At 42.0% G+C, this 24,734-nt stretch overlaps 1 protein-coding gene across 1 annotated transcript; it reads right to left on the bottom strand.

Annotated features, from left to right (window-relative positions):
• Window positions 1–98: 98 nt before the first annotated feature.
• Window positions 99–17,807, bottom strand: NTPCR (nucleoside-triphosphatase, cancer-related). Its single transcript, XM_063329033.1, has 5 exons — window positions 17,681–17,807; window positions 14,995–15,157; window positions 13,797–13,893; window positions 10,629–10,838; window positions 99–5,872 (listed from the first exon to the last, which is right to left on the bottom strand). Exons 1-5 carry the CDS (start codon window positions 17,712–17,714, stop codon window positions 5,804–5,806), a joined length of 573 nt encoding a protein of 190 aa, XP_063185103.1. The 5' UTR covers window positions 17,715–17,807; the 3' UTR covers window positions 99–5,803.
• Between the last annotated feature and the right edge of the window lie 6,927 nt (window positions 17,808–24,734).

The following is a 24,734-nucleotide window of genomic DNA, read 5'->3' on the forward strand; positions in this document are numbered from 1 at the left end:
TGGTTTCACTTGTTTTCTGCCTTATGAAATTGAGAAATCTATTGTTTGTCTTTTACTTCAGATCTTGATTAATTGATTACTTAGAAAGCTCAGCACAACCTAGGCAAAATCCTGCTCACATTCACAACAGCAAAAGCAGCATATTCACGTACAGCCCCCCGAGACACATGGTCACCAGTGCAGTTTAGGCCCTACTAATGCCTCCTCCAGCATCCAGGTGTGATATGGAAGAGGAAATTGAATTCAGCTGCTCCCTTCTGACCATTCCTGGCAGATTGTACCTCTCCTCCTGCCACCCTGCTCGCGAAGTGTTTCTTCACAAATGAACGATGGAGGTCATACAGGTAGGTTGAGGGCTCTTACTAACAGCCACCAGCCCCATTTCTGCCTTGGGGGCTTTTGCGTGGCAGGCTACTAAGATAAACCATCACTACTTTGTCTTCCTAAACCCCGCTTTGTGTGGAGGCAGGGCAAACAGGCGGCTGTGGAAAGCACTAAAGACTTTCCCATATTCAGTTAGCCTCGCTTAGGCCTCCAATTTTCACATCTTAAGTTTGAATTAATTTCCATCATTAATTTCCATCGAAAATAAGTAACTCCAGTAGTTCCAATCAACCTAAATTATTCTATGTATCCAATTCAAGTGCATTAAACCAGATTGGGAAACAGCTGCACAAATCCTTCCAGTGGTAAGCCTCTGTATCTGCTTAGCGTGCACCAAGGCCCCACAACACCACCTTCCTCCAGCACCCATCTTCTTGAAGAGACTGTACCATCTCCATGGCCTCTGGTACCGCGCCCTGAGATAGCGCAGCTGCCTCACAGTTCTTGACTTAGTTCAAGCTGCCAGCCCACAGAGCATAACTCTTTGGGGCAGCAGCAAGCCATGAAGGCCAGCCTTTTGCTGCACAGGGTGGCTGCCAGAAAAGGCATGTCTTATCGCCTTTGTTGAGGCACAGGGCACACGCTCCACAGCAGGAGTCAAGGTACAATTCAAAAATTAGTTCCTTTCCGTAGCCACATCTTACACAGTTTTTATTTTGCCTTAGAGTTGTTACTGCAGCATAGTGGGCTGAAAAAACTTGAGCGACCATTCACATTTATAAAGACAAAAAATTAAATCAAAGATGACAGCACAAACTCTCCCATGTTACATTTCTCCATAATTTTGCAGATAGGCTGTTGTTATTAATAAGGCTACTGCTATGTGCAGTGGTTTTAAATATGGGCCAATCCTACAGAATAATCAGACACGATGGTTAGAAATGAAACCTGGAACTAGATATGAGCTTGTATTGATTAAATACATCTTAGACCTCTCCCCCATGGTTGCATGAGGTAGAGATAGATCCGATTACTCTGTACGCGACGGAAGACACATTTAAGGCTCTGATGCACACAAAGCTAGCAAATAGGTACCTAACCTTTACACAAGGCCTAATTTCAGCAGTAAGCTGCTCAGAACAGCTCTGTGTATCACCAAAGGCACCCAAGTCCATAGGAATGTTACTCTCAGCACCAGTGCCTACAGATACACAAAGACTTTAGCCATACTTTTTTTCCTGAAAGACCTAATCAGCTCGATACGTAACCTTACACGTGAGGTGCTTCAGAGATGCAAGATGGAGGTATCTATCTGTGACACCTTGGGAACCCCACTAGCTGGGCTCTGAATGAAAAGCAGACCCAACTTTCACTGCCTGTAAGGCAGCTGTGGCACTGATGATAGGTTTCACAGTGCATAATGCCATTGTTAAAACTTGGCCCTGAAGTTGCTCAGGCTGAACAGTTTGCCTACATTACATGTCTGATCTGTTACCACAGCCGTGATGCAGGAAGGATGGCCACCACCAACACATATGTACCTTTTATATGCAGTTCCACTTGGTGTCAGTTTTGAAGATTCAGGTGCTGTGCTTCGATTTTTCCAGAGCTGCAGAGGCCACTTACTCAGCAGGAGCTGAAGGCAGAAGCCTGCCCAATGCTCGTTCAGCCACCCCAGAACCTTCTTGCTTCTACAACCTGAGAGCAGTGACATTCCTGTCTCGCTAGCAGGCTGAACACATCCTTTGAGGAAATCAAGCGCTCAATCCACAAGAGCATTTGGTACATAACATTCTTTCACATAGATGTCAGAAGGGATGAAGGGATCTGCTCCACCAGCTTAACCCCAGATCATAATCACCATTGCTGAAAAGAAACATCAGGAGTGATTTTATCCACACTGGCTCAGCGGGGCTCTCACAACCAGAGAGGAACACATACAGTACAGCAGGCTACAGGAAGGAGCATAATGAGTATATGGTAAAACAAGCATAAACACAGTACTTCAGCCCTTGCATTAAATGTGGGATACTTAAACCCCCTCCCATATTGTTTTCCTAAACTTTCACTAATAGGCTCTTGTTTACATCATGCAGTAAAAGCCAGGTGCTACACTCCTAAGGGTGAAACGTGGTCCAAAAATCTGGTAAAAAGACTTAGTAACATTTTACCGAAGCCACTCACAGGCTGCTGAACTGCTCACATCCACCAGGTACGCTGGCAAGCCCCCAGTCTGGCCCTCAGCCCAGCTGTTTCCCACCACAGCAAGTGAGTAGGAAACAGTGATGGGTGCCACGTACAAAGGTTGTTTCCGTTCATCCCAAAATATAAATGCTGGAGGTCCTGCTGTTCTCTCCATTTTGAAGTGTCATACAACCAACTTCTATTGGTAGGAACCGGAGTTCTCACTGAAAAGTCTCACCTCATTCCCAGAGACAGAAAATCTTGGCATTCGTTGCATTTAAGACAAATGTTAACAAAAAGGACTTGCCAGTGTGAGTCTTTTTCCCCTCAACAAGATGGCCAGATATTCTCAATATCTGTGAATGACATTCTGAAACTATTAAGTTCTTAGGAGTCTCTGCGATGTCATTCACAGCTTTTTTTAAAAGCTATTTATTAGAATAAAGCAAGAAATGTCATCTGCATTTGGCTCCAACCTACAAACTGACCGCTCTGCTCTTGCTGGGGAATTTAAGTTAAAGATTAGCTGAATTTTGTGCAGCTCATTTTAGAAGATTAGAATTACCAGTGAAATTCTCCAGCATGTAATAATCATCTTCTTATCAACGCGTATTTAACAACTACCCAATTATTGCCATATTTAGATTACTCCCTGGATTGGTAGCTGGTATTTAATTACAAAGTTTCACTGGTGCTTCTACATCCTTAAATCTGCAAGACAGACATATTACTTATAATTAACTTCGCAGTAGGTCCTGTGTTAAAGATTCACCTCTCTCTTTCTGCCTTCTCAGAGTTTTACAAGTCAAAAATTGTCTAATGCATGATAAATAATGCAGGCCCTGTTTATTCCATGCTGTGCGCAATTTTATGTTGGAATTACAAGCTTCCTTGCCAAAAACATCCTCAATTCTCAGGCTTTGAGAGAGTAATTGGTACCTCATATTCTCCCCTTTTTTGCACCAATTAAAACCTGCAGGTGCACTAATGTTGTCATCTGGAATCTTGCTGGTACATCAGGTTATTTTCACCAAATGTGTGCTATTAGTAAAATCGGCCCATCAGGGGATTTGTGAATGCTCTGTTTGTTGTTACAGTGCTCTCAAGGCCTTCCAAATATTTTACTAGTGCAAGAACAGAAAATACGTTTTTACCTCTAAAGTAAACACAGGGTGTCATAAAAACTAAGTTCAGTTGGAAATACTACTTTCTCACTCGATGTATATTTCAAACAGGTGAATCACTTCTGCAGGACTGTCTCAGATTTAAAGGCCAGACATTCCTGTTAAGGTCATCTAGGATCTTCTGCTGAACACAGATCACACAATTTCTCTTTATTTCTCTTGGAAAGCACTCTGTAGCTCAGAGAGAAGATGGGCTTAAAAAAAGAGCAACAACAAATTAAAGACTCTCACCAATCTTGAGATAGGTAGCAGAAAGCAAGAGCTACTGATGTCAGTAGCAAAAATGCCCTTTGATTTAAAAGGGCTGATACTTCACTCGCAGTTCCAGTGAAGGAAAAATATACCTCCATTTTGGAACTTTTTCCAATGACTAGCTACCCTCGCTACCAAAGGTCTTCCTTGCACCATGAGACAATGGCTTCAAAGTACGATAAGCACACTGGTCAAAAGTTTCCCAAACTTGTTGTTATGATTCTTTTTTTTCCCAGTCTATTAAATGATGGGACTACGGTAGGTATCATGGTGTTATATGCAGGGCAATATATATACTCTTATGAAGAACAACCATCACTTAAAGGGATGAAACTCCCAACAATACTGGCTGAATTTGGAAAACCGAACTCTGCCATCACTCCCCACCCCAGACTCTACAGAGAGGTGTCAAATATCTCTATTTTATTTAGCTTTAAAGGTCAGTCCTCATTTAAGACAACTGCAGAATGGTAGTGTAATGGGAAGTCAGGGTACAAGGCCATGGCATCTTTTAACTGCCTGCTGTTTCCAGGGCACCTGGAAAAATGCCTCTCCCCATGCAGCTCCCTACAGCTTTGCGTGTCCGTTTCACAGAAATAGATAACAATAAATACAACAGATATTTGAAAATGCTTTTAAATAGTTTGCTCATATTAACAGTTGTTGAACTGAACAGAAAAAAGTTAAGAAACAACGGAATTCTTAACAACTTTTCACAGCCAGAGATGACTATAAATCACACAATGAACAAGTGTGCACCTGGGAAGGAATTCTGTTTTCACAACATGCAAAACTGATTAAGTGGTAGCACTTCTCCTGAACACATTTGCACACCTCATAGGGAAACACATTGTCTAATGCTCTCAAACACTTCTTATTTCACCATTAACCATGTAAAGAATTGAGTAAGAAAAAAAACCCAACCAAACAAAAAGTATCACTAAACATAACAGATTGTAAAACCCATACAGACAAATGCAGTATTAAGTTGATCCTGACTTAATAACCCTGCACAAAAAACACAAGTCAAGATTTGACTGAACTTCATGGACTTGGAGATTTATATATATAATTTTTTAAGGGGGTGCGAGGCAGGATTGCCATCAGAAAGTTGAAAATAAACCCAAAATGCAGCCCTGTTATCAACATGTCTGGGCCACTTAAGAGAGGTTAGAGTTGGTTATTTTTCTTCCTGAAGCGGAATTCTGTAAACGTCACTTGGGACTACAGGAAATTTCCTTGAAATTCTAGATAACCCCTTCTTGTACTGCAACTGGAGAGAAGGGTGTCTGGGGGTAGGGACAGAGCATCTGCGTATTCCTTCTACCTCACGAATGGTCAGCACCCATGCTGAAACACACTTGGGCACACCTAAGCTGGGTCACCGACAGCAAAGGTGTTTCTACATAAACCAGGCAGAGCGCATAGACATTTTGGGCAGGGTTCTGCTCTGTTACAGCAGGGCTAACTTCCAGATACTGAAGTGCTTTCTAGGCAGAACAGTCCACACCGCACTCTGAAAGATGAAGATCTCAAACAGATTTGACAGTTAATTGCTTTTATGTGGTGTAACTAGGATCCGAGTAGACCACCTAACTTTCAAATACCCAGATTAGAACTGGATGTTAGCTATGCATCTGTTCATTTTTTTGAATGGATCAGCTTGTGAACTGAATATAAGAATCCTGCTATCTCATTTTCACATGTTAGAATATTACCAGCTTTACCTTGCTTACCCTGAAGGCTCCAGGAAAGCCTCCAGGGGATAAAGCAGGAAGGACAGACTCAAGAACATCCACAAAATGTTGTAATGTTTTGTTAAAATAAAAGCTTTACTGTTTACAGGCAAGAAAAGGTCTTCATTTTCTGCAAGATTCCACAGCTGCCAAGACGTCTTCCAAAATGCTGTTTCTGTTTTCCTTACTAACCTAGAGAAAGAGAAATTAAAACTGATGTAATTTGATGAATAACCTCTATATCAGTGTTTACTTCAAAACCAAACAAAGCAGAAATTCAAATGCATTTCTTTCTCAGTGGAGGAATGTTGAGTGTCAAACACCTGCCACCTTCTGCTACTGAGAACACAATAAGCTTACCCCACAAACCTGCATATGTAATTGAATATTCAGGGATCTTTTTGATCTAATTACCCATGGTATTTTGCAGCATTATTCAGGGCTTGAATAACTAACAAGAATCACTTGAAGAACCAGTATGTACTTTTGTCATTACTAGAAATCCTTTTCAATTACCAAATATAACTTTCCTACTATAAAGTGGAGTTCTTAGGCCTTCAGTACTTCAAAGGGTTGTATTTATTAGGATGACAGACCAAGTCAAAAAACATCTGCAATGAAAAATATTAAAACAGGCTTAGCAGCACAACTCTATTCTGAGAAACCTTAGCACTGCAGGATAGAAACACCTTGGGGGGGTGGGTGGGGGGAAAGACTACTTGAGAATGCTGGGGAGCTTTTATAGCACACTGAGGTATGCCTTTGGTTGACTGGTCCATGGAAATGTTGGGTTTTAAGATCAGTACATGTGAAAATCCATATAGCCCAGTGTCCTGTCTTTTGCTGGGCTCATCTGCATTGCAGCATGTAGAGATTACTGTAAACTGCCAAGCAAACGCCAGCACTTGCTAGTCAGCTCAGTTCCCAGGTGCAGAAAAGACAGAGCACAGGGAGGGGGGTGTGGGGGGAAGGAAGGGGGTTGTAAATTACTCCTTCTTGATAGACGGGATCCTGATAGAGAGCCCAGTGACCCACAGTGCCATGCATTACTAACTCAACCAAAATCTGGGGAGATGGCTGAGGTGGTGAAAGGGTTAACAAGCCATTGTGAAGTGTCAGCAAAAGCCTCATTTTAAACAGGCTAAGAAATTTTCCCCACTGTTCAGATCCCTGCAGAGCGGGCAGGAAGAAATCAGACAAAGACAGATGAGCCAAAAAAAAAGTAAGGGTGTTCATATTTTTAACAAAGTTTGAGAAATGCTGTTTGACAAGGAAGGACACAGTATGCATGGCATAAAACTCTCTACCAGCAAGCTTTCACTGCATTCCCTGTAGCTGCATTTAAGATCTGAGCGCAAAGGTTCGTATCCCTTCCGGTATGACAGTCAATAGCGAACAGGAGAAAGTATTATTATTATTTTTAAATAGGTGACAGTCCTACCTGAAGAATCTGTCCCTAGGAGCCTACTGCTGTTTAGTCACAGACATCCTATCCAAATACTGGAAACCAACACTGTAGAACCTAGAGATGGTGGTCTCACCTACACCACTTGAATTCAAGAGAGCAGATCAACACAGGACTGATGAAAAAGTGACATTAAAAAAAAAGGGGAGTGAAAGGGAAGATCTGCCTGAAAACAGTGCTGTTTATAGAGTATCATTCCAAGCCTATTATAAGATAAACAGAAAACCCCACAATAACAAAGAGGGCAAGACAACAAAGAATAGAATTGCTCTTCAGTAAAGCTATTGAGAGACCCCAAGGTAAACAAGGCACAGAGCATAGATCAGCCAAACTCTAAATCTCCCAGCAAGTGTCCTGATATCCTGACTTTCAAAGGACCTTCTGAACATTTAATAGCTCTTCCCACTGTCTCACAGCCAACAAAAACAATACTATATTTTATCTATGCCTTTTCCATACCTACATGCCAGAAGTCCAGTGAGAGCTGCAGAGAGAAAGTGCCAAGTGCTGGGAAATTTTCACAACTGTTTTACAAAGGCTGGTTGATAGATACAAGTCTCCTCTTAAGATCTGGAGACATTCTGTGCAGGCAGTTTTCCCAGAGAAAACAAATCCCCCAGTATCTGTACTGAATGTACAAACAGATGGGTAGATTTTTAAACAGGGAGTTGAAAATAACTGTAGATGCTGCTTATACTAAGCATTTAGCTAATTCGAAGGAAACTACCACCTAGAGTCCAAGCAGGCAACAGTAGAGGACAAAAGCTTTCTTCCCCTAACTGTTAACATACTGTCAAGGAAATCCCTCCTGTACAGTTTGTTCAAATGGAACCATTTCTTCTTCTGATCCATTTAACTATTTATTTTCTTTCTTAAAAGGCATATGCAACCAAACTTCACTAATGGCTTTCATGAAAGCAAAATCAATAGATGGGAAAAAGGGAGAAAATGAGTATGTGCCAGCTGCTAAGGATAATCTGATCCTATTTATGACACTGTCTGCAAAACTACACAGATCCGGGCAGCGCAAAAAGAGCCTCTGTAGTTTCACTGGAAAGTTTTGTTCTCAGCAAAATGAAATTGGGCAAGAATGGAAAGAAATGTGTTAAATATCAGAGCTCCTATCGTGAAGTGCTCTAAACATAATAAATTAAACATTTGGGACCAAATCCTCAACTGCTTTTAGGGCATCTGGGCCCATTTACACACACTGAATATGCTTTCAAGACAGAACGGACTGTAAAACCCCAAACAGCTGTCTCTGTGCACTTAGTGTCCAACATCAGAACTGCCCTTGTGACACTAAGAGAAGGCTAAGAAAACTCTGCTGAGTAACGTGAACACAGCCTAACTCCGTATTAAGTGACAAAGCAGGCAGAACTTTTTTGGAAAGCAGCCACCTACTTCTGCACATTTCCAGGCACCATAAAAGTTAGTAAGAAATTACTGATCATGAACAATTTGGGCACTCCAGGTTCTCTCCATGCCACAGCCCTTGGAGAACATAGCTGGGGATCCAGTATTTACTTCAGACAGTAACACCTCCGACTCCCCACGGGTAGGTTCTGTTCTTACTCATGCACACGTTTTAACTAGCTGGGAAAGAGCATGTAGTGTGTCACTGAAGCAAGCGAGACAGATGCTCTCCTGCACAACACTTCAGCATAGCAGGTCTCTGCCACCTGGGAACTATTGCAGTCCGTCACACATTTCACACACGTGCTTTTGGCTAACGGATTCACCAGAGAACTCTGTGGTTAAACAAAGAAACCTGCACATCCTAATCTCAGCAGCATAAATAGGATGACTCATTTTTTTAGTGACTTTTTTTTTTAGCTAGAGAAACATTGCTCCATTGAAATTTACAGGAAGACTTTTGCTGCCTGTAGTCTAGTCAGTACTTAAGAGAAAGATGTATGGGCAGACTGATACAGCTAACAACGCAGGGCTGACTGCTATGTGCCCTCAGAACATCACCTGATAAAAAGAGACAGCGGAAGCCTCAAAAGCTTCCTTGAAAAGCCAAACGCTGTTTCCCAGCGCTCCATTTGCTCCTGAGAGGACCAAACGCACACTATTGCCTTGCCATGACTGCAGCCTAAGCACCGAATGACCATTACTTTCAGCGAGGCATTCTCCGTTCCCCCTTCCCCTGCCCTACCACTGTAAAGCAGGTCACACAAAATTCACATTCACGTGCATCCCTCTTCAGTAGCCTGACAACTAACTCACATCAACTTGTCAGTGGGAAACCTGGGGTTTTATCTCTGAAAGGCGCGATAGGAGTTGAATGCTTATATGAGCAAAGGAATCTTCTCTCATCTTTGCTCCTAGGATTGCTTTAGCACTTAATTAAACTGGCATTTGATTTAAAAAACAGAAATTGAAGATGATGATGGGACTACCAAGTAAAAGAATCTGAGGAACTTTTTTGAGCACTGCATTTTCATTAATCCCACTTTGAAGAGGAAAAAAGAAGATGAAGGGTTTGCTTTCTCTGCAGTAATTAAGATCATTCAGTCTCAAGACAGTGCTTTTTCCTTCCTCGTTCACTTGGATGAAAACAAAGTAAGCATTCTCACTGCATGAGAATGCATCAGACGTGCATCTGATAAAGAACAGGCTGCAACAGTATGCTGCTCTACAGCGTATCACCCCTCTTAGTAAGCCAGGATGTGTAAGTCCCACTTACTGAATTTCTAATTTCTAGAGATGCACAGTTCAGTTTTGGATATACAGCTTTATTCTTTACTACAAATAATACACACTGAGCTCAAAGGAGCAGGGGCTGTGTTTAGCTTGTTTCTGTGAAGCCTCCAGGACACTTAGAGATGTTAAGGAAACCTCACGCGCGTATTCCTATGAACAGGCTATGTTTTGATGTGGTAAGTTTTTGAGAACCTCCCTGTAACTGATCAGAAATGCACTTTGAGGCTCTAATATTCTGAGAATTATGTCTGTAAAAATAACATAATGAATTCCAAAATTGGTTCACTGACTCCAGAGAAAAGCACACTCCATTTACAAGTGTCTTTCTTCTAGAAATAATTTCTGCAAACTCCACTGCTGCCTTTTTTTTTCTGGAATATGATTACTGGTAATACTTCTGCAAGCCAGTCTGAAAAAAAAATAATTTAAATCTGACTGTACTATAAAAGATTTAACTCTTAGGAATAATGAATGCTTATATGGCAATAATACTACAGCAAGAAAACCTTTTAAAACAACTATATTGTTACTTCTACAGCCCCTCACAAGCAAAGCCAGCTGTGTGAGACTGCTACAGTAACTGCCAACTGTGATTTTTTTTTTTTAATAAGGTGAACACCTGCCCATTAAGAATAAAATGGAAACTAAAAAACTTATTTCATACAAGTTACCCACAGCTATCAATTGGTAGTAACAATTAGTTCTTTAACAGAGCCAAATACAAACCAGCAACCTAGAACAGAAGGCTCTTTAAGGATATTTAATGTTACTCACATTGAACACTTTAATATCTTTCCTACTTCTTATTTCTTCAACAAGATCCAGTGGCTTTCCCTTAGGTATAGGAATAGTTCCAAGTACCACGGTCCCTGAGCCAGTCAGCGTCTGACGAACAGCTTGAATAAAAGCCTGGCTGAAGAGTTCCATTTTGCCAATCTCATCTATGACGCAAATCTTTTTCTCTGCATCACTGCCATGATTTACCTGTGGAAAAGTGCATCAAGAGACTGTAAACAACACAGAACTTAGACCAAGCAACAGAAATAACTTCTACGGTAATAAAAGAAACACCTCCAAAAAAACTCAATTCAATTGCAATACTGGGGAAAATGGAAGAGTCAAAGCTGCTGCTAGTAACTGACAGACTTATAAATCTATCATTCTACCATTTGTATTCCAGCATGGAGTTTTGGAAAGATGAGAATATACATACAGCATAAATACCAACTACAATAGGAAATATTCTTAATATCAAATATCAACATATCATTTTCCTTCAAAGCAGAATTCTCACAATGGTCCCATATGAGCTATTTGACAATTAAGAACTGCACTTAGCTTACTAGCAGCTCTGAATCAATCTGAGGGACACCAATTTTTCAAAACTTCACCCTTCCCATCAAATTATACATTTAGAATAGATCAATATCCACACAAGACAAGTATTTAAAAAAAAAAAAAAAAAAAAAAAGACTTGCACTAAATCTAGATTCCGAAGTTTGTCCTCTTGTAGCTGGGTTAAGGGAGGGTCAAAAGTCAAAACCAGCATTTCTCTCAGAACAACTAGCTTTCTTCAAAGCTATCTGGATAACAACCAAGCCGTTTCCAAGCCTCTCTCACATAACAACAGTCATCTTCCATTTCTTTGTCGAGATATAGCTTATTCTATAGTCCCCCTGGATTGTAGGACAGGCACCATAATAAAGACTAACCACATTTGAGGTTTGCTTACTGTGACAAACAGTACCGTGCTGCAGATCGGTGTGAGCAGCAGGGAAGTCTAAGAGATAACAAGAGGGAAAAGCAACTCAGAAAGCAGAGGAAGTAGTCAACAGAAAAGGAAGTGCACTGCCTATTCTCTCTTGGTAAAAGTAACAGAGAATTGCACTCCATTATTTACAGAAGGAAGGAGAAAATCAATTCAAGTCAAAACATCACTGTAGATCCAGGAATATATACCAATACCAGACATATTATACAGAACCTAAAAAAAAAAGAAAAAAAATTGAAATGTCTTCCCTTGTGAAGGCAAAGTATTTGCTTCTGGGAAAGTGGAAGAACTGTATAACATGCATCCTAAAACCTTTTCAAGCTAAGTCCCTGCTGAGTAACCGTTTTATCTAAAATCCTTTCATAGATCAGTGAGCTAAAAAGCCAATACTAGTCACCAGGTCACACACTGAGAAACAGAGCATTTTGCTTTGAAAAAAATCCTCAGTCCTGCCTGGCAAAGTTTCCAGAACCAGAAAGATCATCCATTGTAGGATCTACCCCTGTTCTCACTGGAGTCAACGAGACTCAAGCCTTAAGAGCTGAAGCTGTCCTCAAAACTATATGGGCACATGGCCCCGCCGTGCTGCTCCCTGATTAAACCAGACCATACCTATGACTCTCCTGTTTCAGTTCTACGATCTTCCTCACTCTCCTCCTCTCCCATTTTGTGCCACCTACATGCATGATCACATTTCACCATCCACTTCACCATCCCTGGAGGTGTTTAAAAAAAGGGTAGATGGGGCACTTAGGGACATGGTTTAGAAGTGGCTCTTGTCAGGGTAGGCTAAAGGTTGGACTCGATGATCTTAAAGGTCCCTTCCAACCTCAACAATTCTATGATTCTATGATTCTATTTCCACAAAACTGATTAGCAGGGCTTTCAATGAGAACAGCATCATGCACTGTCCAACCCTGCTGGCCCCTTTTCTTCTTCTCTTCACTCTTCTTTTCTTGCAGAAAAAGAAATAGCCTGAAAAATTCAACACTGCTAACACCCTTCTAGCACAATCTCTCCTGGACTTCACATTAATGCAGCAGTAAAAGGATTCCGAGTACAGTGCTGGCTTAATGAAGTCTTTTTTATTAAACAATCCTTCTATTTACTAACGTAGTAAATCAACTTACCATGCAATTAATCATAAAAAAATTGTCCCATTTTATTAGTATTTCCTTTCTCCCTTGCCCCCGTCTTTGCTTCCCTACTCAGACTTTAATGTTCCTTGACAAAAACAAGAATCAGATCCTCAATCTTGTTTTTGCTCCTTGTACCTCCTTGTTTTTTTTGTTCTTTCAAAGTTCATTAAGAAGTCCCGTCTTCCTTGGCCCCTTGAGCTTCGGCAGTGTAGAAAAATCACAATAGGATTTTTTTTTAGTAGTACAGCTCAGCAGCTGCTGCACACCATTTGTCATATATTATTGCCAAAATCAGATCTGTTCTGGTGTAATTTTGGAGAGGGGAAAGGTTGGAGCGAGAGAGAGGAAGGAGAAGGAAAAAGGGAGATAATCACCATATTGCTTGCACAGTTGTAACAAAATATTAGGAGAAGGATAGGAAAAAAACTGTGAGGAAAGCGTTGTCACACCAGAGCACTCCTTGTGCAGCAGGCTAAATCCCAAATTATTAGACTGCTATTATCAGTTAAAACCTACCAGTCTCCAGGTACTTATACAGTGGTAATCAAAAATAACCACTAGATTCAAGAAACAAATGCTTCTTCTGGAAGAAGATGGGAATCAGAGCAACAGGGAATAAAAGGCTGTAAGTAAGAGGAGCAGCAGCAAAAGCTTTTTTCTTGGACTCACTGACCCCATCCAGTTCTGTGTGGTAAGACACTCTTACATTTTGTTTACTTTTCAATATACAAGACGGTGGCATAGGAAGGAACTTCCTATCTACTGTCTCTCAGGTCAAGGAGGGCCTGCTCATAGGACAATGTCAGATCAAGAATGAGTGGGGATTGTGACTTCTCAAACACCACAGTAAGCACCTGAGAACAAGCCAGATTTGCCCCTCCAGCTTCCTGATCTTAAAAGTCAATCAGAATCAGCAAAACCCAAGAAACAGGCCATTTATTCATACCAAAACCTACTGCTCTAGCACGGTCTTCCAATAACACTAATTATCATAAAGCATCCATTTTTCAGCAGCTTTCATAGAATACTCACATTTCTCAGCATAGGTAGAACCAACTGCTCAAATGAAACAAGGTCTACAACATACTGTCCAACTCGATATTCACGTCTTGAAGTAGAAGAATCAGAACTGAATTTGAAAAAGAGATATTTTAAATGCACAATTCCTTCGAAGTAATGAGTTTAGTGAGAATTCACTGCAGTCATTTCAAATGGATTTATGAGAAGTTATCCTAATAAGTCAAATCCCCTTAATTCCTCTAACAAAATGAAAGAAACTCTGTAAACCATGCTTTAAGTCACATTGCAGATAGCATACTTTAAGATAATAAATATACCAGAAGCTAACTTCACAACTACGTGAGCTCAAATTTGAACACTGTATGGAAGAGTAATGGTATCCAAAAGCCAGCAGGTATATTTACACTGAAATCAAATTACATGCCTGCAGTTCAGATCTTTGAATTTGGTAATGTGACACTACAGACCGCATCACAGCAGTAGCCCAAATCTCAGTATGGGATGCAAAACCCTTAAACAACCTTAGAAAAACACTCCGTTTGCATGTGCTGCATCACACTATCTTAGGTGAACCTCCTTTATTAGCAGTATGCAAATTATTTAGTCTGAATGAGGTGCTAACATCACACTTGGATCTAGACTAAGGTTTGCACAAAGTGTGAAAAGCTAAGCCTAGTGAATCAGGAGAGACTGAGCCTCTCTGCACTTCAGAGCCCCCCCCCCCCCGCCCTTAGCGGGGCTCTGAAACCCTCTTTTCCTTAAAATTCACATGTGGGTTTTGTGGGCCAGTCGGTGGCTCTTTAAAACAATGTTATATGCAATTTCCCTCTTATTTTCTACTTCTGTCCCCATAAATTAGCTGGTGGAAACAAAACCAACTTCCTACCTGCCTACAATAAGCTACTGACTGTATCCCTAAGAGACTCAGCCTCACAATAAAAGGCTCAGCAGTGCTTCCTCTCTATCTGGTGTAGAATACGCAGCAAGAGAGAATACCCTTCTCTAGCACATTTTCAATATTTCACTATGCAATAGAGACACTGTCCACATACCCTATCAGCCAGGTCACGCAGTGTCATTCTCAAAGAACCCGACCATGAAAGCCATATGCGTGCTGGAAATCACCTTCTGGAGGAGCATTTAACATGCTGACAGACTGGAGCAGAAGTAAAAAACAATAAGCCACTTACAGTTATTAAAACCTTAGTACCTGACTCTAGATAAAGGTCCTCGTTTTCCAGACAAAGTGACAACATCGAATCCTGTTCTCCTGCCACCTTCTCTAACTTCCTCTGTGTAAAATCCATCAATGGGAATGCCCGAGGATTTTAGAGCTTGAGTGACTTTCTGGATTAAAGTTGTCTTTCCAACCCCTAAAAATAAAGAGGAAATAAAAAGCACACAGGATTAATCATCTTCTCCACTATTATCCCATTTTAAACACCACAGTAATGATTCAGTTTAGCAGGAACATTGATTAAAGTTTGCAAATTGGTTTTTTTTGGTAATTGCTAGGAAAGGAAAGAGCAAAAAAACCTTCTAAAGTTCATCTTGTACTGACACTGTAATGTTTTATTAGCCTTTAAGAAGTATGCCTACAGTGGAGTCCCTACAGAATGGTAAAAACATCACAGACTACCACAAAACCTGTTAGCTTACTGCATGGGCAGGCCACAAAGCTTGCCCCAAGGCAGGTAAATACAGCAGAGCCATACTGTTACACAACTGATAGCCAAGCTAGCTGGAAGACTGACTGATGAATCTCCCTTTCTGCTGCTGCTATTCACTACTTTTCAAGAACAGAGCTGAGTTCATCCCCCTGTTAGATCATAAGGTCAACATTGACTGCTATTACCAGGAGTCTAACTGGCACAAGGGACATACTACATCCATTGATGTCCTAGAAATAGGAAGCACTCAGTGCCCTTGAGATGTCGGGTCCTACATGGCAAAAAGTATTTCCAACAACAGAAACACGCTTCTTATGGTAATTGAAGCAACAGAGGTTTTGACTAGATACAAGGAAAAGCTTTTTTCTTGTGAGGACAATCAAGCCCTGGAACAGGTTGCCTAGAGAAGCTGTCTTCACATCCTTTGAGGTTTTCAAGATCTGACTGGATAAATCCTTGAGCAACCTGGTCTGGCCTCACAGCTGACCCTTCTTTACACCCCCTGAAGTCCCTTCTCACATGAATTATCCTGTGGTCCTATAATCCTTTTTCTTACCCTAAAACAGATCCTTAAAACCCTCGCCACCTGATGTCTCCTAGCACAGTCTGATGTAGTTTCTACAAGGTGAACACTGGCCATGTTTCAGACATCCTCTCAGTTCCCACAAAGGAGCTATTTCTTCTCCTTTGCCATTGTACAAGTACATCCCTCGACAATCTCCTTTTAAACTCAACTTTATTGCCTCTCACAAAATTTAGTGTTAACACTTCATTTTTAATCATTGTCAAAAAAAAATCAGAAGATAGAAAATCTGCAGAATAAATCCTTAAATTCCTGGAGACAAGGAATATAGACCAAATGTGAGATGCCTAAAGATGCCAACAGAAATAACTTCAACATGCACATACCAAATTCCTCCCTTAGATTTTAAGCAGATTTCGGAATTACTTTCTTAACAGTCAATATCAATGGCAAAATATTCTGTGGCTTCAAGGGCATCTAGTCAAACTATTAATCAAGCTTTTCAAAATTGAAGCCAAAGGGATTCCTGGCATTTGAACAACAATAAAATGTCAAATGTGGCACCATCAATATGTACCATCTTTGCTGGGCCTTGTCTCTATAAACGAATTTATACTAATTTGGCTAAGCAGATTTGCTATCTCTAATTTGGTTACCTTCATTCAGTAAACTGCCAAAGAAAGCTAAGTCAAACTCAAACTAAGTTTAAGAAAGCTTAAACTTATACATTTAGCTAATCAAAACAGCACACTCAGTTTCAGCTAAAAGAACAGAGACAAGGCCTAAGCAGGCTGAAGCTCTGCATCTTCTGGAAGGCTGCCTTTATTCAGTGGATGGAAAAACAGAATCAAGTGGGTGGAAGGTATTGCTATCTCAGCCTAGAGTAGCGTTTTAAATTAATTCCAGACAAGACAGGTATCTGCAAAAGGTTCCCCAAAAGGAGAGTTAGGCCCACTACCTTACTTCCAGACAGCGAAAGAAAGCTTTGCAATCATAATAACTGGTTTATTTCTTTATCAACCTTGTAGTTCGACCCTCATACTCTACACCACTTTACCTCCACAATAATCAGATTCCCCTACCATGATAAACTACTCCATCACTTCAGTCAAGGCCTGCCCATCTGGAATACCAATTATTACCTATAACCGAACATTACTTTGGTTGGAAGTGCTAAATCACAACAATTAAGTTACAGAAAAGATGAGTGCTCAGAAATTACTAATGGCTGCAGTTTAACTGAAGCAGGATTAGTTGTCCAGGAGGTTTTTTTCCCTCCCAATATTGAACTTCAGGGCAGGGGCCAGGGACAAAGCAGTAGCACCTGGAAAAGGACATGACAGGGGATTGCGCAGGGAGCTAAAATGGACCTTCATTAGGAACAGGTGAATGAAGGCAGCAGCTCTGCCCTCAACAGGCGACGCCCGGGGAGGGGAGCAGCTAGAGGCCTGCAGGCCGGCAGCCGGGGTCTCCTCGCAGGCAACTGCCGGGCCCGGCTGCGGCAGGAGGCGCTCCCAGGGTTCCCTCACGCCCGGGGCCGGTGCTGGGGACCGCCACCGGCTCCTTCCCCTGGCCCAAAGCGCTTTACAGCCCTGCCGGACCCGCGCAGGGCGGCTGGCTAGGCCATCCCGGGCTGGGCCGGGCCCCGGCGGCGGCGCCGCCCCCCCTCGCCCTGCTCCCCAGGCTCCTCCTGCCCCCATTACCTGGGGGTCCCGTGAGGAAAACGTGCTTGGACATGGCGGGGATCCGTGCTCCGCCCTCTCCCCCCACACGACCCGGCCCGGCTGGCGGGAGCGCCGCGCTGCGCCCCCCGCCTCGCTCCGCCCCTGCCCCGGCGGCCCGGCCCCGCCCCGCCTTGCCTTGCCCTGCCCCCGCCTCCTGCCCGCGAGGGAGCGCGGGGCTTTGCCGCCGCTGCTTCGCCCCTCATAGCGGCGCCCCAGGAGGTGCCCGCCCCGAGGCCCTGCCCCGGCGGTGCCTGACATGGCGGCTTTCGCGGTGTCGCGTCGCGGCGACCGATGCGCCATTGGAATCGGCCGGTCCCGGGAGTGTGCCGGGTGGTGGGAGCTGAGGGGAGCCCGGCCTCTCCCGTGGAAACCCCTGGGCGGGGATGACTCCAAAGCCCCCCCGAGCAGGCGGTGTCGGGCGGCGGACCGGGATCTTCCCGCCCCTGCGGCCAGAGGCCTCGGGCCGTGGCCGCCGGGGGACGGGGCCTTCGTGACCTGTGGCCGGCCCGGGATGGACCGGGGCCGTGGTATTTCCCAGAAGATGGACTTTATTTAAGGTTAGGGGAGAGGGAAGAAAACCAGTTTCCTAAATGTGGGTCAGCATTTTCTTTATCCAGTCAGCTTGACCTGTTTTAATTTCTGAATATGCTAAGAAAGCTCTCCCTAGAGCTTTTTACCTGTTTTCGGTAAACAGTGTGCTCCAGGCTGCAGCAAGCCAGTCAAAAGACAAACAGGTTGTCCAATACCTCGCTGCAGACAGCAAATATAACTAGGGGCTTAATATATAAACATGGGGTTGTTACAAATCTGAGTGAATTGGGTCACAAATGGAAAGGTTTGGCAGGTTTAGCAAAGACAGTGACAGACATCTGTCTGCATCCCAACACGCCTTACGCATGCGGCCTCCTTATTGGTTTAGACTTGGGCAACGGAGAGCTGTAAGAGAGCAGGGAAAGGGATTTTTGTGTGGTGCACAGGCAGGAGTCCGGGGGAGGCAATGCCCTGCCACCAAGGCATGTTGATCCCTGCCTGGCTGTAAACCCCAAAATGGTTGCCCAGAAATACTGAGCTATGCCAGGGATACATCCTGGTTGTTGCTTGCTGCAGCTAGAATGGTTCTGGACAGGTTCAGCACCTCTTTGGCTGGCTTTCACTTTCAGTAATTTCCCAAGGATTTAAAGGTTTTTTATTGTTTTCACAAAGATAATTAGTATCCTTTTCAGCCAGATGAAATCTGTAGATCAGCAGGTAGAGTGTACATCACAATAAACAGATTTCCATAAATTAAACAAAATGTTTTTCATTCATACGTCACGTATGGCCACTCTTCCTTGTATTGTTTTATATTCTTAGCAAGATGAAGAGCAACCCTCTATTTACTGATTCTGCATCTTTAAATATACAATACTTTCAGGTCAGCTAGGAGCAGGGTCTGTGTAGAACAGTGCATCATCTGAAAGTGTGATGGATGCAGTCAGCTATTACACTGCATAATAAGAGTACCTTGTACCACTGCGCTTCTGGCTTCTGAGGAAGGCAAGAGCCTCTTTCAGTTTCCAGTTGCACTCCAGTTAAGGGTCAGCACTCTTGTGAGGTAGAAATTATAATCGCTTTCAGAAGAAGGAATTGCAACAAAGAGATGTTAAGAGCTGGGGTTAATAAAGTATGCATTTGGTCCCTCGGGTGGCATGCAGAACTAGAGCTGATGCCTAGGATCCCAAGACAGTACAGAGGGAAAGGAAGGTATTTCACAGAGGTGATCGGAACTAGTATAGCTTGCCAGTAGGAAACATGGGGGAGGATGCTTAGAAACACTCCCTACCTCTAAATCTGGTACAATGTTTCAGGATGGTAGAGGAGTATTTCTTTTTAGCTGGGATTTGTAAACCAGAATGTTTTACAGCTGCTCTGTAATTGCAGGTGAAGCACTTCTGCTTTATGTAATAGGCTACCATTTAGTCAGGTAGTAGGAAACATATCCTCTTCAACTACAGCCTAAGTTAAGGGAGTTGAAATCCATATTGTCCATTATAACCAGATTCCCAGGCTGTTCCTATTAAGGCTGAGACATGGCACAGCCACAAATTCAAGCTGATTGGGCCAGATGGAGCACAGTTAAGATGTTAATGTAGAGGAGGGAAGGTCTACTTTCTGCCCTCGACAGCATTGTACAGTCACTGGATATATTACACATGATCAATTCACTGGGTATACTACATATGATCAGTACACTTGTGTTTTATGTAAAATTTGGGGAGTCATCCAAAGCAAAATTTAAATGTTACTTATGAGGAGACCAGGGGCTGTTTGTATCATAGTTTAGAACATCTGTACCTTTCTTTGGCTTAATTACTTCGCTGGATCTGGCCAGAGGTCATTTCAGAGAGGAGATCATAACTCCGAATTCTTGTTTGCCTACTCTCTGCTTTCACCAATGACCACATTTAGTTAATTTATCTTTCTCTTAAACATAATGACTTTTATTCCTCATTTCGCATAAGTAGTGTGGAATGTGTTTCATGCTTAAATACTTAATTAAAAAAACTTGACAACTCTGGCATGCCTCGTGGGGGTTAGGGAAGTAGAGAGGTAACAAAGACAGCTTCCAATGTCATCTAAAATGAAAACTGCATTTTCAGAGTTTACATTCCAGTGCTTTGGTTTGTGTTTTTTTTCAGGAGCAATGAAGTTGTGATGTTAACTTATGGTTTCCTGTGGGTGTTTGTCAGGCATCTTTAAAGAAAGAGCCACAGAGAAGAACTGCATATTTACTAGACTATTAACACAAGAACAACGTGTTATAACTGGCTACTTCACCCTTGCCCTGAACTTCCTGTGCAGAGCTTACTGTGATTGATTTTACAGGTAGGTTTTTTATATAATATTAAATGGTTTCAGTCTATTGGCTGGTTGCCCAGGCAGGCCACATGAAAAGACCCAGACAATGTTGTTTTGTTCAACGTAAGAGTTTTACTAGGTTTTAAAAATCAACCTTTCATTTTCAGAAGTGCATGTGGAGAATTTTAGAGCTATTGCTATTGTTTGACAGAACCCTTGATTTCTGGTAGCATAGTCTAAGATCCATTTCATCCTGTTTTCAGATACAAGACTCTGACAGTTATTTCACTGTGTGGCCAAGACCTTGGTCTTGCAAACTACTGTATTAGTTAAGCAGTTGCAGCATCAGGGTTTAAATTAGTTAGCATTCCACTTTGATTTCCGTTGTAATTTGTACCATAAAGTGTTCTTTCCTTCTGAATGCTCTGTCTAGGTTGAAGTCATTTAAATGCAACAAAACCAGGAAGTAGTTATGCCAGTTATGCTTTTGTAGAGTTTTGCTGTTAAGACGACCTTGTATTTGCTAAGTGAATCAGAAGTTTTATGTGTATTTCCTCGAAGATTCACTATTTAGGTTTGTTCCTTTTTTTTTTATTCTATAATCTGATGACTGCATAGAACATGCAGGTTGTTCAAGAAGCATGAGCTGCAGCATGCAAGTTGTCTTCTCTGTAGCTGTATGCTGTAACCAGTAGTCTTTGGAGTCAGCCTGCATGCTGGATTTTTTGCATTCTTGGCTCGAGATGGTTAGCTGAAATTAATAGAAACAGCCCATACCCTATTAGTGTAGGTAGCTCTAAAAGAAAATAGACGACATGGGATTTACTCCTTTTAGGATGAGGAGAGAAAAACCCAGTTTTTCCTCTTCCAATATGGTTAGCGTAATTAGTAGTCATTTATTCCTAAAAGTTTGCCAACTAAAAATATTTTCCTGTCCAACTACCTAGACTCTGGTTTTGCTAGGTGAGGGTCAGTTAAATTCAGCTCATACTGAATTGAACTGTATGGGTGGGCAAGGCAAAGAAAGAAGTATTTACAGAAGTCTGCTGCCTGGAAAAGGCCCCCTCTGGAGTACCAGGGCAGGTTGTGATTCCAAGTGACCTTGGAAGGTGCTGCCAGTCATTGTTGCAAACTGTTAGCTAAGCCTAGGGAAGCCTGCATTTATTGCTGGGTGTTCACTAAAAAACACTTGGCTAGAGTCCTAGACCTTTATGTTGAATGGGGTAAAATTAATTAACTGCAAGTTTCCAGACCAGTGGCTAAGAAAAGAGGTCATTTATGATATTTATGGTATTCCCTAGAGTAGAAGCTGGAAGGAATGAGAGTGTAATCTACCATTTCTGACCTGCAACCTCAATTGGGCAGTAGTTTACATTTCAGCACTCTGCCTCAAGGAAGGCTCCACACGTTGTTACAGTCTTAGCCCTTGGTTTATCTGGTGTTAGGTTTGTGGGTTTTTTTCCCCTCATGGGAGAGAGAATGGTTAGTTTGAAACCCTTTTCTTGCTATCCAAAAGATCTTGTCTTTTTGATTCATAGTACCTCAAATTTGTACAGCATTTTGCTTACGTCAGGGTAGGGAAGTACACTTTGTTTTTTAAGAGATTTAATTTTAGAGAGTTCCTTATTTTGTCCTTGTTCTCACTTGCAGAGAGTGCTCCTGCTCACACATAGTGGGCCTAACTGTATCCCACTGACCATCTAATGATATTAGTGATGGTATTTCTGGCTTGACTTTGTTTTGCCTGTGGAGTTATCATGGTGTCAGCAGGTGTGTGAGAATAACCCTTGAGCATCTACAGCCTGCCTTTAAAGTCTTTGATCTTAAACTTTCCAGGGAGATAAACCATTAGCTACATGCAGGGCCTCCTCTACATGAAAACCGTGGTACTCCCTCTATCAGTGATTTACCTATGGATCTTTTGTCTGTGTTTCATGCAGTAGAAATCCTTTATGTTCCCTCAATGGTTGTGTTCCCCAGAAGAGAAGAAATTCCTGAAAGTATTTCCTGAAAACAGACGTAAGAAATAAATGATATCAAATGTTATAAATATTCTCTCTGTGGAAGTTGGAGAATATTTATGAAATTGAATTTACTATTTGTAGACAGAGACCAATCAGCCTTCAAAGAATGCAGTCCTCTGACTCTACCAGCATAGCATGCTGAACCTCCTGCGCAATTGATTGCAGCCAGTTTGGCAGAGAAGAAAAAGGAAAAAATCTAATAAATTGCTATACATTTTTTTCAAACATATGTCTGGATATATGAGGAAGAACCTTTTAATGGTCTGAGGGAAATTATGCAGCATAAACAGAATCCTTATTAGGCAGGAGAGAAGCCACATAAAGCTCAACCCATAGCATAAATCCATAGGAAACCATGTTTCAGTGTTCCTATTCCTGATGAAACAGCTTTCTTGTTTGCGCTTTTCAGTAATCTTCCCCCTCCTACTTATTCAAAAAGAAAATAGTGTCCTTGAAACTGCATGACATTTTATATGGTATTCTTATATTTTTAGTAGAAATAGCAGGAAGCATTCACTCTCAAAAAAAATCCAGCTTGGTTTGTTATGGGATGATAAAAAAATTTACTATGTTAAATCTGTTATTTTGACATAGATACTCACCTGCAAATTGCAAATTTCAACTGAATTCTGCTGTGTGCTAGATGTCAATGGAATAACCTGTAATTGATGAAGAACTTCATTGCAATAGAGAATAAATTTGATGGGATTCCTAAATTTTTCAATTGCTGTTTTTTAAGTTGTAACAATTTTGTGAAGAAAATGTCACTCTTATGATTGTTGTTTTACATAGGCAGGAATGTAAGTGAATTTCTATACTACTTTGAGTGACAGTTGGCAGAGTGCTTCGTACAAGCTGCTATACTGGAACAAGTGCATCGAGCAGTAATTCCTGTAAGACAGTTCAATCAGAGAAACCATAGGATGAAGTGAATACAAAAATCCCAGGGAAGTGAAGCAAATTATCTCCCACTGGGGCCTAATCTCCTTAAATGCAGTAAAAAAAAAATATCCAAAGTTATCAATCAGGTGTGAATAGTTAAGAGAATACAAAGAAAAGCTAAGCCAGTCTGACAAGCTGTAGGTATATATGTATTTAGAAGAATGTAGTTTTCAGATTTATTTTCCTCAGAGATGCTCCTTTTTTGATTAACAGCTTTTATGCATAAAGGATGCAATGGTAAACCCTGCAGTATACTGGTGGACAAGTGTAAAGATGCTCGAGGAAGGCCCTTATGTTTCTTTGGCATCCACACCGAAGAGGGCAAATATGGAGTGACCGTGTAGGTTGTTTGGAGTTGCTGAATCTGGTGGCTTCAGAGAGGAAAGGCTGCTCCTGCTCCTTGTTCCCCCATTAAACTAGTAGTGAGACTGAGCACGTGTCCCAGTAGACACACACCCACACACAGTGTACGTATGTACATACAAAATGATTTGCCATGCAGATCAACACCAACAGAAAACACAGCATAAACAGTAGCAATGGATTCATCCTGTTCCCCTCTCTGGCTGATCAGAGTGAAAGCCCTTTAACAGAAAATATACATACCTATATATCTATATGCACATACATACAATATGGAGTCATCCAGGAGCTGGCCTTAGATCCTCAGTCTATCCAATAGCTGTCTCCTGGATTTCCTACTCTTCCCAGCTGCTGGTATCTGCTTGTACAAGCCTCTGAGGCTTGGTGTTACTCAGACTCTCTTATGTATGCACTCATACTCGTGCATGCAGAGACAGACACATGGATCCTCCAGGAACTGGCCACAGACATTCAGTCTATCCAGTAGCTGGCCCTGGATCTTCTTGTCTGCAGTTGCATTGTGCACAGATATATACATGCAAACAAGTCTCTCAGTTGACACCCAGACTTCACAGTCTCTCCAGCAGCTGGCTTGGACCACTGGATCCTTCCAGTAGCCCACTTTCAGCCCCTTTGGTGTTTCTAGTATCTGGCCCAGACTTGTGGCTGCTTTGATACCCAGTTCCCAAGCCCCTTTATCTTACTTGCACAGTAATCCAGCTTCAGCTAATGGTCATATACTGACATGTGCACCCACAAAATATGCACACACTCTGGTCTCTGAGGTTGCTGGCATCCCAGACACACAGGTCACTATGACCTGTGCTCCTTATTTCAGTTGCTGGCAATTAGACCTCCATATGCTC

This window comes from Chroicocephalus ridibundus, chromosome 3 (assembly GCF_963924245.1).
Source record: "Chroicocephalus ridibundus chromosome 3, bChrRid1.1, whole genome shotgun sequence".
Lineage (NCBI taxonomy): Eukaryota > Metazoa > Chordata > Aves > Charadriiformes > Laridae > Chroicocephalus > Chroicocephalus ridibundus.

What these genes read in the sequence shown, in the direction of transcription:
- NTPCR (XM_063329033.1), bottom strand. Translation starts at nt 17,714, where the DNA reads ATGTCCAAGCACGTTTTCCTCACGGGACCCCCAG. An exon ending in TTTCCTCACGGGACCCCCAG is followed by an intron (nt 15,158 to 17,680) that starts GTAATGGGGGCA and finishes CTTTATTTTTAG; the next exon opens with GGGTTGGAAAGACAACTTTA. An exon ending in GGACCTTTATCTAGAGTCAG is followed by an intron (nt 13,894 to 14,994) that starts GTACTAAGGTTT and finishes TTTCAAATTCAG; the next exon opens with TTCTGATTCTTCTACTTCAA.